Genomic DNA, 18,427 nt, shown 5'->3' with positions numbered 1-18,427 from the left:
AGCAGAGCTTCAGTGGATCGCTGCGCAGCACGCACATGCGCGACATTCTGCGCGCGAGGGTGCGGGTGAGGGAAAAACTGCGTTTGGACGAGCGAATGGAGCTCAGGCTGGCAAAAGCGTGTGGGCAGCACCGTGGTGGGCAGCACCGTGGTGGGCAAAAGCGTGGTGGCCAAGTGTGCGGGCGAGCGAATAGCAGGACGAGGCGGTGCACCTGGAGGACAGAAACACGGCTATGCCGCTTGGGGGCTGGTGGTGAAGGAGGGGTGCATGCAGGCGGCTGCAGCATGAGCGAGCGAGCGAGCGAGCGCTCTCCTCTCGCAAGGGCACACGGACACACGGGCACACGCACGGCCACCGCGGGCACAGCTTGCGGCGGCTCGTTGGAAATATTCCCTTGGCCTGCAGTGTGGGTCCATGCTCACGCCTCTGCATCTGCATGCTGTGCGGAGATGCGTGGGACTACCCTGTTGACCGGCTTCCCTGCTCGCCTGCATCCACTAGAGTCTGATAGGTCGTCAGCCGTGTATAGGGTACCTGAGCGTTCAGTTAAGACCATCTTCATCGCCTGCTCCCGCTGCTCCCGTCTCCACAAAGCTCCGCTGAAGCCTCTAACCTTCCATGACTCCTATCTGAGCACCCATTGCTTCATAAAGAACCATTCCCTCATCCCTTCTGCCTACTGCCACCAACACCACCCTACCCCACCCAGCCGCCGACAGCCTTGTCAGCGTTTCAGCTTACACTCCACCACCATCACCACTACCACCACCAGACTTCACATCCACAACATGACTTCCCAAATGGAGTGGTCTCACGACTTCTGCCTCTCCTGCGATCGCCAGATGGAGGGCGGCACCTACTGCTCGCAGGCCTGCAGGCTGGCCGACCTGGAGAAGGCTGGTCAGCAACAGTCACAGTCAGCCCAGCTGTCATCGTCTGCCTCCTCCACATCCTCGTCGAACAACGGCTTCTACCTTCCCCCGGCTGTCAACTTCTCGCAATACAAGGCACCGTCGACATCACGAGGATTCGATATGGGTTCCTCGAGTCCGTACCACTACCACACTACTGCGAATGGCTCGTACTTTGCCCCACCCACTGCGGGGCAGCGTAGCCTTACGCCATCGTCGTCACGCTCCTCACTGTCCTCCAGCTCGTCCACCACCCAGTCGGGCATCACCGCTCAGGCGGCATCGCAGTTGAACAACTACGTGCGATCGTTCGACCAAACCCGAGAGCAGAAGAGGAGGTACAACCAGTACTGAGTCTACCTGCCTTGTCTTCCTCTCACCCATCTTCCCCCTTAAAAACGAGTCCATTTTCTGGAGTTTGGCATTACGAAAATCACGGAGCGCTGGACGAGTCCAGCACTCGGCGTACATACCCTTGGCATTTTGGTTCGGGCCTGAAACCATCGGACCCGGCGTGGTCCTCGGAGTTTATTCATAGTATCCATCGCTGCTCTTGCACTAGCATTGTACCATTTTCCATCTACGCATGGCGGAGCGGTGTACGATCAAAAGCACATATATATATCCACTCTGTCACAGGTCATGGGGGGGGGGGCCTTGGACCGAGGCCATTGAAGTTTGTTTACAAGCATTAGCTGCCTGATGTTTGGCATGGTACAGCATGGAGCATGGATCGCTCACGGCATTGCAAGTCGGTTGGCGCATGTCCCCTCACTCGTACGGGCGTTGTATGACGCACCGATTCTTCCACTCTAGCATCTACTTGGGTAGTCACCGCCTCGGCGCCTCACATGGAGAGCACGAACATGGGATCCACCCATGGCGAATACATGACGCACTACACTAGAGTCTTCTTTGCATGCAACTTGGCGATGTTGATGTTGATGTTGATGTTGATGTTGATGTTGATGTTGATGTTGATGTTGATGCTGATGTTGATGTTGACGTTTCGATGACAGCCTAACCCAGCGGACCTGAACCGCCTCCGGGGTTGTGTTGCGGTCATTGCAGATTGCAAATCACCCATCGCACATCCGAGTGACGCGACACACGTGACTCGTTGGCGGCGCTTCTGCGAACCGGTGCTCTGCGAGTCTGCGGACGCCCCCTCAGCACACGGCCAGGCCCATGGCTGCCACCCCCCACCCCCCTCTCGGCCGTCAGCCTGCGAGACTCGACCAAGGCGAGGCCAGCGGGCCAAGTGGTGGCTTGCCCTCACCATCTGCGCCCTGTCGCACTGTCTCACACACTGACCAGGAAGATTTTTCGCGGCGATCCAGACGTTCACCACCGCTCAACGCTTCGCACGGTGGCAGGCAAATGGCAGCCACAGTCAGTGGCCCAAGACGGGAGAGGGCCGTGGCAGCCAACAGGCGCCGTATCTCGCCCGCTCCTCTGGGCTCCAGAGCGCTGCAGTCCCTTGCCCTCTGCCGCCGCGTGCAAGACAGTGCGAGTGCACGCCGCCAGCTGAGTGGTTCCTCGAATGCGGGGTTGGCCAGGGCACCCAAGGCGCCGTCGAACGAATGGCGCAGGAAGCAAGCAAGCAAGCGAGCGAGCGAGCCCAGCAACCCTCCCGCGCCCCTCTGTGTGTGCGCACAGTGCCCAGGTGTCCTATGGTAGAGCCGTCATGCGGCACTCCGGACAAGTTCTGCGATCGCCAGGCAGACTGTCCGTTATGGCGCAACACAAGCACATCGTTCGACTGCCTCACCACCAGCACCGGACGTGACATGCCACACCTTGGCTGATCAGCTGTGCCAACGCGCGTGCGGCCTCGCAAAGAGTTTTCTCGGACTCAACCCGCTTGCATCTTGCTTGTTGGCCACCTACTCTCCCACCTGCCAGCTCACCTCACCCGGGCTCCACTTCGTCCCAGCAAGCACAAGCACAAGCACAAGCCCAAGCACATTCGTACACTGTACATTGCCCTCTCTCCCGTCGGCTCCCGAGCAATCACGACACCCAAGGCCCCGCTCCTGGCAATTCCGATGCACTGTCGCTCGTCGCACGCTTGACCCTTGACCCTTGACGCTTGTCGACTGTCGACGGATGATTCGTGCGACGCTACAAATCCGGTTCTCTGACCATGTTGGCGTGATCCTACGACTCGCTTAGAAGAAGCCACAAATTTGATTACAGTCATATTATTCTTGTGGCTCTTTCGCGACAAGGTGCAGGGGCTCGGCGGCTGCTTCCGAGTCCTGGCCTGCGATCGCGATCTACGTATGTTTCACCTGTTTGAACGCCATCGATGCCCAAGGGTCCGCCATTGTGCCGAGGGCCGAGTCGGTGTCCGGTGGTACAGCAGAAGAACAACAAATTCGCAAATTCTGTCCACGTTGCATGCAACTTTTCCCCCGATTGCGATCCTGCCCCGAGCTCAGACTTGCACCGCGTTGCTGGGTCGGAGAGCACGGATTGTTCCCCGACAGATCCAGGGAATTTTCTATCACGGTAGCAGGCTCAAGTTTGGTAAATGGGTGTCTGCGTTCAGGGGCAAGTGCCGGAGACGTGTCTATCTTAACTGATAAGGACCGAATTAGCTGCTGACTGTCCCTGCCATCTCTCTGTGTAGAGCTGTAAAAAATTCAACACGTAGGGCTTGAGCATCAGCTACTGTGCGACCCACTCACAATACGTATGCCGCTGACAAGGCTCCAGGGCGATCAAATAAGTCAAGACCCAACGACGCCTCGAGCTCGACGCACAGCTGCCCTGCCTCTTGCGACTTTTTCTGTTGACGATGCGCAGCGGTGTCAATCTGATTGCAGATCTCGTGTGTACACCACCCACGTATCCACCACTGCACCATGGTCCTTGCCAACGACCTCACAATGTCGCCCTAGTGCACGGTCAGGCATCTTCCTAGAAGTCTGTTTCAATCGGAGTAGTTTTCATGTTACTGGCACACCTCATCCCTTCATGTTTACACAACTTGTATCTTACCCAGCACGCCAACCTCCACGTCAGGCGCTGCAACCCGCATATTCATGACAGCTCCTGCGGAAACCAAATCCGGCCAATACCGTATTTCTCTCCATCTCAAATTTCTGTGGCTGACGCCCACACGCCCAACAAGGGGTAGCTAGACACGGCACACAGCTCCCCAACACAATGATGATGTATTACGATCCCAAGCTAGGCCACACCCGATCACCCCCTAGATCTCGACGGCCCATCGTCTTCGATCTGGAATCTCACCGCCGGATCGACACAAGCGCCCGCGCGGTCGAGACATTGCAGCATTGTCCCCACGCGCTTGTCTCCCACTGACACACACACACACACACACACACACACACACACACACACACACAAGCGGTTCTCCCGTGCTGCAGCAATCGTTCGTTCATCCAGGTCTCGAACAATTTTACACCACGCGTCGACTTGTTGAGCGTCAACGAAATATGACTTCCGATCCGTCGGTGCGCCGGGCTGTGTGTTGCCTGGCAGCGCCCTGCAGGAAGAGCACGAGTAGTGTTGGCAAGCAATAGAAAAAAAAAGAATCTTGATAGGACAGCGTCCGACACATCTACGTATAGTGGTGCGGAGAGTCCGCTTGCCTCGTTGAGTCTTGGGCGTGTGGAGACTGCAGATCTGACACATGTCGCGGCGTCCTACGCTTTCCGTGTGTTTTGCGTAGAGCGAGAGAAGCGCCATCACTGGTTCGAACCTGGCATGACTTTGATGAACAGCACGACGTGATATGCGCTTCTGTCAGTCATCAGCCAGGGTTGGATGACTCGCGGCCATGTGTATACCGTGCTTGGATCCGTGGTGCCGGGTGACGTGCTGGGTGCTAGCATTTCCACAAGTCCGGGGTGTTTGGTTATGCTTCGTACATGCAACGATTCAAACCAGCCATAGTCTTGTATGTCAAGACAGCTTTTGAGTTGTAGGAGTGAGAGCAACGATTGAGAGACTCGTAGGTCGTGTTGAACAATCCGATCGATACCTGTAATGGAAAACCCATTCCTATCCAAGACCTACAGCGCCAGTGTGCCGAAGCCGGATATACCCAAACCGCAACACCTGATGCAAGCACAGGAAAACCCAACAGAAGAACGAACATCAAGACGGCACTTCGTTCACTGACCCATCATCTTCTTCCTCTGCCGCTCTGCCCACTCGCGACTAGCGATCCGGCCCCTCTCGGCAGCCTCTGCTCGCGCCCTCTTGGCCGCATCTTCCTTTTCCTTTCTCTCTCGTTCCACGGTTTCCTTCTCCACCCTGTCGCGATTGAAGACCTGCTTGCCTTTGACCTTGAGCGCCGCGGCGTCGACGGGCGTCACTGTTGATCTTGCCCCAGCCGTCAAGAGCAGGCTGTTGCGCTTCGCAGAGGAGGTCGATGTTGAGCGGGAGACTGACGGTCCGGTGATGCTGCTGCGTTTGCTTGCGAGGGACGTCGAGCGTTGCGGGGCGTCAGCGGTGGCAATGGATGGAGGCGGAATGCTGACGCCTGGTGCGTCTCTGACGAGTAGTGATTCTCGAGGTCGGTGGGCCATGGGCCTCCGTACAGGTGCTGCGGCGGCTGCTTTCTTTGCGGCTTCAGCGTCTTCCATGCGCTTCAGGCGTTCTTCTTTCTGCGCCTTGAGGCGTGCGGCGGTTGCTTCGCCTGGGAGCTGGAAGCTTGGTTTTGTGGGTGGTTTCGTTGACTTTGGTGGCGGAGGCATGCTAATGGGTCGTGTGGTAGGCTTCTCTGCTCCTCCGGCCTCCTCCATACGCTTGAGTCGCTCCTCCTTTTGTGCCTTGAGCCGTGCTGCCGTTGCCTCACCTGGCAGTTGGAAGCTCGGCACTGTAGGAGGCTTAGTTGACTTCGCCGGTGGTGGCATGCTGATAGGTCGCTGCTTTGGAGCAGTCACGCGTTCGGTTTCTCGCTTCAGGCGCTCCTCCTTTTGCGCCTTGAGTTTTGCTGCGATATTATCGCTAGACAATTGGAATGTCGGCTTCGTTGGCGCTTTCCCTTTTGGTGGAGGTGGAGGTGTGGGAAAGGACAAGCTGATGGGGCGACGCTTAGACGCCAGATAGTCAGCACTGTCGGTTAAGGGCTTCCTGATATCTTTGTTCGGCGCAGTCCGGACGCTGTTCGTTCGTGCGAGCGATGTCGTGGTGGGTTTGACGCCTTTTGGAGCTGCGCTTGGTAGTCTCGAGATCCTCGTTGGAACAGGTGCCTCGGCAGCAGCAGGCGCCTTAGCAAGAGTGGGCGCTTTCACTGGGGTCTTGCTCGGAGTTTTACCAGTAGCTTTGGCAGGAGTACGTGTGGCAGTCTTCGCAGATGTTCTGGCAGGAGTCCTGGCAGGCGTTTGGCTTGGTGTCTTCCCTCGTGCAAGTGGCGTCGCGGTAGCCTTTCCAGGTTGTGGCTTTCGCGGCAGCTTTTCGTCGTCGGTATGATCAAAGTCAGGAATAGCCTTGCCAATATCCTCCAAGTCTTCCTCCAGCCTGTCGATGGCTGAAATTGACTCTTCGAGCCGCATTGGCGACTTCGAAAGACTTCGCGAAGCACGTCGATGTGACGTTGGGCTCCTGATCCGAGTAGTTACGGATACTTCGAACGGCTTCTCGGCGGTTAGCATCTTGGGTTCTGCTTCCAACGAGATTTCGAGCACCGGTGTGGCTTCGTCAGGCAGTGTGTTGTCGAGTGGAGTATCAACCTTTGCCTTAAACCGAGCTTCTGTAGGTGTCGCTGGCGCCGCTTCTATTATGTCGGTTGATTTCTCTTCTACTTTGGCTGCCTCAGATGTTTGAGAGGTAAGAACCTGGTTCTTTTCTAGCACCTCGACCTCAATTTCTTCGTCTGCTTGCGGCCCTGCTGTTACCTCCTTTGGCGAACAGGGTCGCTCATCTGCTGCAGCCACCGGCACGACACCTTCCCCAATATTAATGGCTTCATGGACGACGGATTCCTCCGAGATCTCCCTCTCTTGTTCCACGACTGCCTCCACCTGTGCCTTGGTGACTATGTCCTGAAGAGCCTCTTCTTCAGTTCGCTCTGGCTGTGGCGGCGGCTGCTCTGCTTGCAACCGTTTCGACTCCTCCTCAAGCCTTGCTTGCTGACGTCGTGTCAGACGCACTGGTTTTGGTGCTGATTCGGGGTCGACGTTTGTTGGCTTTTCGTGCGCAGTCGGTACCTCATCTTTCTCAGCAACAGCTTCCTGCTTTGAGTCGACGATAGGCTCTTCTGGGACGTACACAGCTGGTGTTTTTGTCGCGTTTGTGATCGTAGCCTCTTCGGGCGGAGGAGAAGAAGGCGCGCGCCGTGACTTGCTGAGCGCTTCTTCTTCGAGTTTTGCTAGTTGGCGACGCGTAAGTCGGACTGCTGGTGTCTGAGGAGCTTTCGACTCGTCTTCAGTGTCAGGTGATTGAACTGTCTCTGAAAGCATGGTTAGCGACTGACCCCTGCTTGTGACATGGCAGTGGTATCCCAGTCACTCACCATCCTTGTGCTCCAATTGCAGGTCTTGGTCTGCCTCCCTGTCTTCGGGGCTAGCAGCTGCTTGGTGCTCAGCTCCTTCGACGAATTGCGCGAGCTCGTCTTCTTCGGTCTTTGCGTTCTTCACTTTTGCGCTCTTCTTTGCGCCTCTGCCCTTGCCCTTCTTTGCGGGTGTCTTTGCTGGAGTCTTCGCCGGGAGTGGCTCTTCGGCTTGCGCTGTGGACGATACGTTCGGCTCAATGTCTTTTAGGACGCGTCCATCGAGCTCTGGAGCTTCGACTGGCTCCTCGTTGTCTTGCTGGGCGCGTTGCGCGGCGCGAGTGACGCGCATTGTGCTGGTGTCCAAAAAGAGTATGCAGGTGTCCGGAAAGTGGTGTTGCGCTGGCTATGTTTCGGTGAAAGACATGTGAGCAGCGAGCTGGTGGAGGTTGATGATGTGGTTGGCGATGCTGGTAATCCTGTCGTCGATCAGCTCACGTCGCAGCTGTGTTTCCAAACAAATGTCCTCATCTGGACTAGCACTCCATGAGATGCCCGAACTTCGGAAACATCATCACGTGACTAACGCTCATGCGGTCAAAGCCATCTGCCGGGTCGCAGCGAGCTCCCATCTCTGAGATCGGAGCCGCATCCGTGAGCGCATCCTCTTACTACCTCTGCTGTGACTTCCAAAAATTTCCTGACGCAAAGCCATCCAAAATCCTCGCGCTCGTTTGACAAATCCTTTAGCCGTTACGATTCTAGTCCAATCAGGGCGAAACTGACATTCCTTCACAAAGGCAAAATTGACTTCACTGGACGTCAACCTCTCTCAATTGCTTTGAAGCACCAGCAGATTGTTCACTTTTTCGTGGTGCCTGCACGGGGTTGACAATCGGCACCGTTTCCGGCTACATTCACATCCAGTGATATCTCCGAAACCGGCACGCTGGCTTACCCCGCGAGACTGCAGAAAGCCCTCGGTAGCCGTGGCTATCCTACCATATCAAGAATGACCTCACGAGCATCGGCGAACTCCCGCTTGAATCTTTTCTCCAAGCACCTCGACTCCAAGCCATTCCTCGAGCTTAACACACCTTTCTCCACGGAACGCAGCGGAACTCTAGAAGACGCACAAGGCAATCGCATCCAGCGCAACAAGCCTCAGGAACTCAAGAAAGTCGAACCACAACAACCAAAGAAGGAAGAATCACCCAAGATGGCATCCTCTCAGGCTCCTCACCCGGCTTTGATGATCCCTGGCCCCATCGAGTTTGACGATGAGGTCCTCAAGTCTATGAGCTTCTACAGGTAGCACACTTCTTGCGATGACCTTACACCATCATCTAACAAGCCCCAGTGAATCGCATGTTGGCCAGCCGTTCGTCAACTGCTTCAGTGAAGTCCTCCAGAACCTCCGTAAGCTCTTCCAGACCACCAACCCCGCATCGCAACCTTTCGTCATCTCCGGCTCCGGCACACTCGGGTGGGATCAGGTCGCTGCCAACCTGGCTGAGCCTGGTGATGATGTTCTCGTCCTCCACACTGGATACTTCGCCGACTCGTTCGCCGACTGCTTCGAGACATACGGCGCCAAGGTCACACAGCTGAAGGCACCCATTGGTGAACGACCGCAGCTGGACGAGATAGAGAAGGCCCTCAAGGAGAAGAAGTACAAGATCCTCACAGTCACACACGTTGACACATCCACCGGTGTGCTTAGCGAGCTCAAGGCATTGAGCGACCTCATTGAGAAAGTCAGCCCCGAGACACTGCTGGTTGTCGATGGTGTATGCAGTGTCGGTAGCGAGGAGATCCGCTTCGATGACTGGAAGCTTGATGTTGTGCTCACAGCATCACAGAAGGCCATCGGGTGTCCTGCCGGTCTCAGCATCCTGATGGCTTCTGGCAAAGCGATTGAGGTCTTCAAGAACAGGAAGACAAGACCCACATCTTACTTTGGATCATGGAAGAACTGGCTGCCAAGTGAGTCTCTATGCTTTGAAATCGATTTTCCCTACCTGACATTCTACTAGTCATGCAGAACTACGAAGCCAAGAAGGCATCCTACTTTGCTACACCATCGCCGCAACTTGTCCACGCCCTGGATACTTCTCTCAAGCAGATCTTGTCACGCCCTCTGGAGCAGCGTTTCGCCGACCACAAGGCTGCATCGCAGAAGATCAAGAAGGCCGTTGCCGACTTTGGTCTAAAGCAGCTTGCCTCCAAGCCTGAGAACCAGGCCAATGGCATGACCGCCATCTACCTGCCCGAGGGCATCACACCCCCTGATGTCCTTCCTTCTCTTCTGAAGAAGGGTGTCATCTTCGCTGGTGGTCTGCACAAGGAGATCGCTACCAAGTACATCCGATGCGGACATATGGGTGTCAGTGTCACAGACCCAAATCGCAAGGATCTCACCAAGGCAATTGAGAGCTTGAAGGAGGCATTGACTGAGGTTGGGCACAAGGCATAAAATGTTTACTTGGAGGTGAATTTGTACATACGTCATCTAGACGATATACCTTCGGCTGCATGTAGACGACGTGTAGACTATTACGCCAAATATAGCACCATACTTCCAACCCTACGGATTTCTGGCGTTGTGATGACGACAGACCATGTGGCTATGCTCCTAGACGCAACACCAAACATACAACCTTTGATGATTAAGCACTGGGAACAGTTCCTGAACTTTACTGCCGATTCGAGCATTCGCCTCTGGAGTTCATAGCCAAGGACCCGAGCCAAAGCGGCGTCTTGGTATAGATAAAATTGTGGGGTTTTATTCCCGCTCGGCCTATGCGACGACGACTTCGCGACATCATTGTCGCGTTGGTGTGCAAATCACCAATCCGGCTTGTCACCGCGAGGCTGTGCTTGCTTGGTATGTCTGGTATGTACATCATCCCAGTCATTCTAAATAGGGAACGTGTAGTTCCTTCTTCCCCGTCTTCTTGCATCGCGGGAGTCCTTGTCAATCTCTGCACTAATCGCTCATCTCCACAACACCACCCTTTTACGAATTACCTGGGCCTACGATCTAGCGAACATGGCTTCGACATCCCGCGCAAACCAACATCCATGGGTCACAGCGTATCAAAACGCACCACCAGCCACATGCGCTACGCTCCGCGCCTTCTCTAACACCGTAGAGTACGGCTTGCAATGCGTCTTTGCTGAAGAAGACGGCGATCCTCTTCCCAATTCCATCAACACTGCATGTCTACCTTGGGCTACAAGCGGCGTTCCTTCCAGCGCCGCGTTTTACTCTCCTGCTACCGCTTGCCCGACCTCATGGACCGCTGTGGCGACGCGAACAGCTGCTGAAGGAGCAAATGATTGGACTGATGGCGAAACTGCGATCGAGTGCTGTCCGCAGGGTTTCGTGGGCGGGACGGGAGGGATGTGCAATCCTGGGAGTAGTGGGACGACGCCGGTTGTGAGGTGTGGCGAGGCAGATGCTGAGGAGAATGTCAACCTCGTCTACACAGCGGGTAGTTGGCCGGCAAGTGTAACAGCAAGGGTTACAGCGTTGCAGTTGAGATACCAACCGACTGATATTGAATCGAGTGCGAGCTTGACTGGGAGTAGCAGTGGGAGCACGAGTGCCAGTACAGGCAGTTCAAGCCCTGGCGCTGGAAATAGCGTCGGTGGAGGACTGTCAACAGGTGCGAAAGCAGCAATTGGGACGGTGGTTCCTTTGGTATTCATTTTGGGAACACTTGCAGCGTTCCTCTTGTGGCGAAGAAGAAGGCATAGAAAAGCTGCAGTAGCGCTGTCCAAAGACGTGGGAGATGGGCACGAGGCGAAACAGAGCTACAAGGCTGTCGCGCAAAGCCCCTATAACGATGCGAAATCAGGACCGAATATGCTACCGGTGGCAGCAGTGGCTGGAGCGACTCAAAATGTTCAACATGAGGCGCCTGAGTGGAATGCGGAGCTCGATGCTACAGAAGCAGAAAGGCGGAGGTACATGGCGGTTCAGGGTAGTCTGTTCCCAGCGACAGCTAGTGGGGCCGGTGATGCGGCAAGCTCCGGAGGTGTAAGTGAAGCCAACGAACTTGGTGGTATGATAAGAATGAATAGAAAGCCGGTTGCACCGGCGGAACTTGACTCGACGCCTTTGACAATGGAGATGGATGGAGATGCGGAGCGGAGGTAAAGTTGGAATGAGACGAATCAAGATCTTAATGACACCAATCGTTTCTTCAGCATGTAAATTGATTAGAATTCATGTTTCACGCTTGAGCTTGCTCTCTGTATTCACGCAACTTCAAACCGTGAGTAGAAGAAAGAAGAAAGGGAAACGCCTTAGGTTAAACACTATCCGCCCCACTTCCGCCCCACTTCCGCCCCACTTTCCCACGCTACATTTTATCAGCGTCATGATCCTACATCCAACAACAACGAAGACCGCAGTCTCGTTGCATCAAAACATGCACTTTTCGATCGAAGAGCTGAAATCACTATATTACGAACTCATCACTACCATTGTTCCCGGTCCAGCCAGCTGGACTTATTTCGTGCCACTTCTTCTCTTGCCACTCGGGCTTTTGGTACCTCCATCGACGCTGAGCCATGGCCAGCTATGCGCACTTGTTTTACCCATCAGCGTCGTGGCTACGATACATGCATGGCTCGCTCTCGGCGGGAACGACGTTATCTCAACAGACTCCTTATACATGACATGGTTCCTGTACGCTTTTAAAGATCCGCGGCGGGACTTCAGACGTGTCATCCGATTAGGATCTGACGAAACCCAACAAGTGCACGGTGTTTCGGAAGAAAGCAAAGGAAGCGAAGAGGTGGTCGAGTGTAAATCGTTTCTCCTTGAGCCTTACCCGGAGTCCTTCACCAGCCGGCTCACTTGGGCGATGCAGCTGCCACAAAGCCGGCCTCTACACGACTGGATAATAGGTAACGCTGGACATGATCGAAGGTGTCTTCTTCCGTTTCAGCATCCCACTCGACTCAAGTTCATCATCGATATCCTCTCGCGCCTTTCGCCTGTTCTGTCCATCTTCTTGCCATTATCGAAGCAGCTCGCTGAGGATGACCACTACTTCAGCGATCCGACGTTTTCCATCCTTGGTCCATATCCACATGAGTCTAACTCCGGCAGTCAAAGGAGATCAGTGGCCATGCTTCGGACTGTATTGCCAGCAGTCGTCCTCAGACCCCTTGCAATGGCAATGTATGCGTACTCACTGCTCCTCGGCCTGTTTCTACCGCCGATGCTTCTTCCTGTGCTTCTCAATGGCGTGGGTATCATTCCAGACAAGTGGTCTCCACACACAAGGCGACCACATTTCGGTCCCTTCTCTGCCATCGTTAACTACGGGGTTCGAGGGTTCTGGGGTCAGTGGTGGCATCAGCAGATGCGCCATATTGTATCTGAGCCGGGGCGGTGGCTTGTTACAAAGCTCAGATTGGAAGACAAGGGTTGGCAGAAAACCCTCAAATACATGTTGATATGTGTATCTGCGTTTACACTTAGTGGGATCACGCACTCGGGTATGGTACCGTCAAAGCCCAGATTTGCAAGCGTCGATGCAAATGAACTGCGTTTGAGGTTGGCGAGCTTCTTTTGGATACAGCCGGTTGGCATCGCAATCGAGCTGTTGCTGTTGGAGCCTGCTCTGCGCAGTCTTCCCAGTTGGTTGCGATGGTTGCAGGCAATGTTCAGAGTCATATGGACAGTGGTCTTTATGTGCTTCACCTGCACCATTCTAGTGGTGCCGTTTGGACAGTTGGGATACTGGAATATCATCCCCTCAAGCCTTACGCCTTACTTATTGTAAAGGCAAAGCTTTGATGGGATCCGTAGCTTCCTGAACAACCTGAAACTTGGATCTGGTTTATTGGTGGTTTTGAGAGTGAATTCAACGGTGGACTGCGGTGGCACGCCTGTTCGCGCAACAAGCGTATCCTCATCAATGGCATTTACGTCCACCGGTAACAACAGTCTAGTAGAGGAGTGCAGGCCTTTTTCGTAATATCTGCAACTGCAGAACACCCTCGAGGCTATAATGAGAACGTGAAAATCGCTTCTGTAGGCGGTTCACAGTAACAAAGATATCAAAGAGGGCATGACAACACAGCCTTCTGACAACAAAAAGATAGAATACATCAGCCGAGCAAGTGACCCGCGCACTAATCGCTAACCCCTTATCCTACTATGGTAGTCGGCGAAAGTAGAGTCCCATGGCCAGTGCGGTGGCTGTTGTGCACGGTGTTTATAACAAGCGTGCACGGATGCTTTAGCATATGGCAAAGAGAAGAAGCGCTTGCTGATTGGTGTAAGACCAAGAAAACCTCGAAAGTGGAACTTGCCAAGCCTGGTACTTTTCCCCCCTTATTGCACTAACCATGGGACTCTACTTTCGCCGGATACCATAGAACACAAAAACAATAGACAGACCGTGTAACCTGCAGGAGAGTAAAATGCATCGGCCGGGAATCGAACCCGGGGCTAGCCGAAACTGTCCTGTCAAGGATGGCAACGGCTAATTTTACCACTAAACCACCGATGCGTTAAACGCTTCGTAAATCTCTACTTCAGTCTTTCATGTATTAACGCCGGACATATTAAAATAAGAGTTGATTGATTAAAACTGCTTCGGCCCTTTCCAAATTTCATTTTTCTAGGTGAACCAAATATGTTCTTAATAGTAGTTTTTAGCTGTAACGTTCCTTAGGTTGCATTTGTTACAAAGGTGTTCCTTAGCGAAATACGCTTAATACTTAACCTCTGTTAGGCGCTGGGCCTAGAGGTACCTCTGCTAGTCTTAGCAAGCTACTATAGGGCTAGTTAGCCCAGATTATATAAAGGTGTTAGAGGTTATTACTAATACTCTAGTAATTAGTCTTATTACTATATACTACATACCTTAATATACCTACTATCTATTAAAGTTGTACTTTAGTTAAAGACTGTAAGCACTAATTCTATTAGTTTTTAGGGATAAGTACTAGTGGATTTATTAGGGTTATTAACTAAGCAAAGCTTATAAAGATAGGTTGCACTAAATAGTACAGAGTAGACTGTCTAGTTTAAGCGCAGGTTAAAATTCTAAAGATAAACTTAATTAATAAGGTCAAATATAAACTATAAGGGTTATATTCCTACTGTAGGTAAGAATATTACTTAATGCAAGAAGGTTGTCGTCTTTAATAGCGAGCCCTAACGGTTTACTAAGATTATCTAATATACCCTCCCAACAATTACGTGCCTCTAATCCCTAATAGCCCTTTAAGCCCTTACTAGTTAACCTTGTACTTTTTACTCTGCTACACATCTCCCCTACCCTAAGAGCTTAGTCCCCTTAAGCTTACGCCTGCCTCTACCTGTTGTTCTACCCTTCTATAATTCCACTGTCTGTCCTAACAGGGGACCTACTAATATTTACCTCTAAGCCTCTTTACTTTAAAACCTCCTAGCATTACCTAGCAATTTATTAGGCTGTTGCTTAATAGTTTTTGTTTGCCTAACTACGTTTAGTCTAGTATTTAGGCATTTAAGCCTGTTACAACTAGTTCCTAAAGCCCTATTAGTCTAGGAATTTAAGAAAGAACCTTATACAGGACCTAATCTGTTTACTATAATAGCTAAGGTAAGTCTAGGTATCTATTGTTTGTTTGTCTAGTAAATCTCCTGCTTGTGTGTTTGTTCGCCTACGTTGTTAGAGGAGAGTAACCTAATAGCTTATTAGACAGTTTAAGAACCTATAACCCTTAGCCCTAGGCCTACTAATTAGAAGGTTGTTTAGCCTGGTCTAGCAACCTACTGCCTTTTACTAGGTGATATTGCTCTTACTAATGTAATAGTAAATAACTTTTACTAGCTTTAGGTTCCTTTAGGATAATATATCTAAGTATAACAGCTATAGGGAAGGCAGCAGCCAGGATCTATATAAGCAGCCCTAGATCTATATTAAAGTTGTACTTTAGTTAAAGACCATAAGCACTAATTCTATTGGTTCTTAGGGATGAGTACTGGTGGATTGGTTGGGGTAATTAACTAAGCAAAGCTTGTGAAGATAGGGTGCACTGAACAGTACAGAGTAGACTATCTAGTTCAAGCACAGGTTAAGATTCTAAAGACAAACTTAATTAACAAGGTTAAACACAAACTATAAGGGCTGTGTTCCTGCTAACTATATACTAAGGAGATACAATACTTATTAATAAGTAACTAGAGTTAGTCTAATAAAATGCATAAGGGTGCTTGTAGACAAGTATATTATACTATACTTGTTAATAACGTACTCTACAGGTAAGCGGATTAAACAGGTGAGCGGATCACTCTGCTAAGACTACACTAAACCTCCACTATACCACGCAATGCCTTAACAATAACATTAATCTACGCCCTTAAGAGAAGCTGCAATACAGCTTGCGCTCTAGGTAATTAAACAAGACGTAACGCTTACCCTGTAACGCGCTATAGCTATATATAACGCGCCTTACAGCACACTATATACTTAATATACAGGATAACCTGTATAAGCTAATTATACGCCAGTTTAACAGATTATAGACTAGACTAAGGAGGACATAATTACTAAGTACATCCTTAAGCTAGATATATAAGGATTTACCTCTTAGCTGGCTGCTGTAGCTAATATAGCTAATTCTTTGCGTGCTAAGCATAATATAGGCTATATTAGCATAAACTAGCCTAATACGTTTGTTAAGCACTGCCCTAACCTTAAAGTAAAGTTTAATTGTAAGTACAACTATAAGAGAGCCTTCTATAAGGATCTAGAGATTATATAAGGCTAGTTTAGGCTTATAGCAAATGTTAAAGCTAAGTATAGTATCTAGGATAATAACATATATAACTTTAATAAAACAGGCTTTCTAATAGGCTAGATAATAATAGAAGTAGTTATTACAGGCTTAGAGTGTTAAGGACAGCTAAAGGCTGTGTAGTAGGGCAACTATAAGTAGATAATAGTTATATAGGGTATTAATAGCACAGGGTAGGCTATTCTACCCTTTATTATCTTTAAAGGCTATAACTACCTCTCTGCCTAGTATAAAGAAGACAATCTGCCCTATAATTAGGTTATTAGAGTCTCTAAGAAAGGATAGACTACTAACAAGCTTAGTCTAGACTAGTTAAAGCAGTTTAATGCCTATACAAAGACGCGCACCTAAGGAGTATACTAGCTGCTCCTTATTAACAGCCATAAGAGCTACAACTCCCTTAACTTCTAATAATACTGTAAGGAAGCAAATATTATCACACTATATATACCTCTACACTTATTACACCTCTTACAACTACGGTGGCAAAAGAGTAGGGGTTGGGTAGGGGTAGGGTACATCACGTGATGTACCCCTACCCTACCCTACCCCTACCCACGCTAATTCCATGCCAAGAGGGTAGGGGTAGGGTAGGGTCCACATAGGGTACGGGTAGTGGTTGGGTAGGGGTTAGGTAGGGGTTGGGTAGGGTAGGTGTCGGCGTGTAACTCTTTAACCAAAGCAGGTATTATAAAACTTTGTACTACAGAAATGTAGAGTAAGACAAGCGCTTTTAAACGGTCTATATACCGTGAGATTCCAATCAAAACTGGTGGAGCTAGAGCAGTTGTTACGTAGGCCTACATTGTAACGACCTAGGACTTACACAACAACTGCTGTAACTCTACTAGTCTTAATTAGAATCTCACAGTATATGGATTGTTTAAGAGCGCTTGTTTTGCTCTATATTTCTGTAGTACAAGGTTTTGCAATAACTACTTTACTATAAGAGCTACAGGTAGGGGTAGAGGTAGGGAAGAGGTAGGCCTAAGTAGGGCCCGTAGGTGTTGGCGTGTAACTCTTTAATTAAAGCAGTTATTATAACATACTCCACGGGTAAGCAGATCAAACAGGTGAGCGGATCACTCTGCTAAGACCACACCAAATTTCTACCCTATTATAGCTCGCATTAGCCCACTTTAGCCTTATATACAGTAGTGCAGTATATAATATTATTTAGAAACATCTTCTACAGCCTTCTTATATATACATAAGTTATGTCTAATATTATAGTATTTTATACAGCATCTTTAGGTTACTTCCCCTCCTTTAGCGCGTACTTGCTTCTTTACCTTCTTACTATTACTACGCGCCCTAAACTTAGTTAGAGTAGTTAATTAAAGGCCTTCCTTAGCTGTTAGGACTCTCTCCTGCTGTAATTACTTTCTTTTATGCGATTTACGTCGCATAGCAGCCTTATTTGCTGCTTAAAGCCTAGTAATCTCCCTTTAAGCTAACACTAGCTTATGCGCTACTATAGCTGCGCCTTTAGTAAGCTTTTTAAAGGCCTTAACTATTAAAGTTAGTAAGCTGCTTGCATGCCTTTAAATCCTCTCTTAAACCAGCGTTAATTGCGACCCTAATTACAGGGTAGTGCTTAGGGTTTAGGACTGCTAGGGCTTATCTTCTATAGTAGGTAGTGGTAGGGTACGTAGGCAGACATCAAGACCTATTATAACCCATTCTGGGTTAAGGGGGACTATTCTAGCGCCTTAGAAGCCTCCTTAGATATTGCTAGAAGTAAATATCTCCTTATAGGCGTCTATAAAGCATAGTAGGAACTTAGTTTTAGTAATATAAGTAATATAGTTGTGTATAAGATTCTTAGCTTAGCGCCTATATACCTTCTTTAGAGGGGCAAAATAACCTATATCTAGTAGTTATAAGAGGTAAGATAAGTGTAGAGGCATACATAGTGTAACAATCTTTACTTCCTTACAGTATTATTAGAAGTTAAGGGAGTTATAGCTCTTGTAGCTGTTAATAAGAAGCAGCTAGTGCACTTCTTAGGTGCGCGTCTTTATATAGGCATTAAAGTGCTTTAACTAGTCTAGACTAAGCTTGTTAGTAGTCCATCTGTTCTTAGAGACTCTAATAACCTAGTTATAGGGCAGATTGTCCTCTTTGTACCAGGCAGAGAGGTGGTTGCAGCCTTTAAAGATAATAAAGGGTAGAATAGCTTACCCTGTGCCATTAATGCCCTATATAACTGTTGTCTACTCTTAATTACTCT

General features: G+C 50.3%; 6 protein-coding genes and 1 non-coding gene across 7 annotated transcripts, besides 23 other annotated features; 5 read left to right on the top strand and 2 right to left on the bottom strand.

The window, feature by feature from the left end:
* Window positions 1-286: 286 nt before the first annotated feature.
* Window positions 287-307: a tandem repeat.
* Window positions 308-744: 437 nt separating this feature from the next.
* Window positions 745-771: a tandem repeat.
* A 17-nt stretch (window positions 772-788) lies between these two features.
* Window positions 789-1,265, top strand: EKO05_0007475 (uncharacterized protein; the record flags this gene model as incomplete). The annotated part of the gene is made up of 1 exon (XM_038947174.1): window positions 789-1,265. The coding sequence occupies one exon, from the start codon at window positions 789-791 to the stop codon at window positions 1,263-1,265; it is 477 nt and encodes a 158-aa protein (XP_038793918.1).
* Window positions 1,266-1,842: 577 nt separating this feature from the next.
* Window positions 1,843-1,916: a tandem repeat.
* Window positions 1,917-2,501: 585 nt separating this feature from the next.
* Window positions 2,502-2,539: a tandem repeat.
* Window positions 2,540-2,847: 308 nt separating this feature from the next.
* Window positions 2,848-2,879: a tandem repeat.
* A 1,364-nt stretch (window positions 2,880-4,243) lies between these two features.
* Window positions 4,244-4,288: a tandem repeat.
* A 771-nt stretch (window positions 4,289-5,059) lies between these two features.
* On the bottom strand, window positions 5,060-7,732 carry EKO05_0007474 (uncharacterized protein; the record flags this gene model as incomplete). The annotated part of the gene is made up of 2 exons (XM_038943296.1): window positions 5,060-7,341; window positions 7,405-7,732. The coding sequence occupies 2 exons, from the start codon at window positions 7,730-7,732 to the stop codon at window positions 5,060-5,062; spliced, it is 2,610 nt and encodes an 869-aa protein (XP_038793920.1).
* Window positions 6,685-7,740: a mobile genetic element.
* Window positions 7,741-8,392: 652 nt separating this feature from the next.
* On the top strand, window positions 8,393-9,856 carry EKO05_0007473 (uncharacterized protein; the record flags this gene model as incomplete). The annotated part of the gene is made up of 3 exons (XM_038943262.1): window positions 8,393-8,691; window positions 8,741-9,366; window positions 9,417-9,856. The coding sequence occupies 3 exons, from the start codon at window positions 8,393-8,395 to the stop codon at window positions 9,854-9,856; spliced, it is 1,365 nt and encodes a 454-aa protein (XP_038793921.1).
* Window positions 9,857-10,432: 576 nt separating this feature from the next.
* On the top strand, window positions 10,433-11,545 carry EKO05_0007472 (uncharacterized protein; the record flags this gene model as incomplete). Its single annotated transcript, XM_038947176.1, has 1 exon — window positions 10,433-11,545. The coding sequence occupies one exon, from the start codon at window positions 10,433-10,435 to the stop codon at window positions 11,543-11,545; it is 1,113 nt and encodes a 370-aa protein (XP_038793922.1).
* Window positions 10,950-10,996: a tandem repeat.
* A 274-nt stretch (window positions 11,546-11,819) lies between the features above and the next one.
* On the top strand, window positions 11,820-13,184 carry EKO05_0007471 (uncharacterized protein; the record flags this gene model as incomplete). The annotated part of the gene is made up of 1 exon (XM_038947177.2): window positions 11,820-13,184. One exon carries the CDS (start codon window positions 11,820-11,822, stop codon window positions 13,182-13,184), a length of 1,365 nt encoding a protein of 454 aa, XP_038793923.2.
* Window positions 13,185-13,557: 373 nt separating this feature from the next.
* Window positions 13,558-13,782: a dispersed repeat.
* Window positions 13,562-13,750, top strand: EKO05_0007470 (uncharacterized protein; the record flags this gene model as incomplete). Its single annotated transcript, XM_059637053.1, has 1 exon — window positions 13,562-13,750. The coding sequence occupies one exon, from the start codon at window positions 13,562-13,564 to the stop codon at window positions 13,748-13,750; it is 189 nt and encodes a 62-aa protein (XP_059493036.1).
* A 46-nt stretch (window positions 13,783-13,828) lies between the features above and the next one.
* EKO05_12t6 lies at window positions 13,829-13,916 on the bottom strand. Its single transcript has one exon. It is a non-coding gene; the product is annotated as a tRNA-Gly (tRNA).
* A 219-nt stretch (window positions 13,917-14,135) lies between these two features.
* Window positions 14,136-14,513: a mobile genetic element.
* Window positions 14,226-14,295: a tandem repeat.
* Window positions 14,278-14,281: a direct repeat.
* Window positions 14,282-14,513: a long terminal repeat.
* Window positions 14,282-15,540: a mobile genetic element.
* Window positions 14,515-15,313: a dispersed repeat.
* Window positions 15,305-15,540: a long terminal repeat.
* Window positions 15,314-15,628: a mobile genetic element.
* Window positions 15,541-15,544: a direct repeat.
* Window positions 15,629-16,672: a mobile genetic element.
* A 55-nt stretch (window positions 16,673-16,727) lies between these two features.
* Window positions 16,728-16,757: a tandem repeat.
* Window positions 16,758-16,770: 13 nt separating this feature from the next.
* Window positions 16,771-16,849: a tandem repeat.
* Window positions 16,772-17,238: a dispersed repeat.
* Window positions 17,213-18,427: part of a mobile genetic element that runs on past the window's edge.

The sequence above is a fragment of the Ascochyta rabiei genome, chromosome 12 (assembly GCF_004011695.2).
Source record: "Ascochyta rabiei chromosome 12, complete sequence".
NCBI lineage: Eukaryota > Fungi > Ascomycota > Dothideomycetes > Pleosporales > Didymellaceae > Ascochyta > Ascochyta rabiei.
The sequence above is the reverse complement of the archived record's forward strand: the minus strand, read 5'-3'. Positions and strand labels throughout refer to the sequence as shown.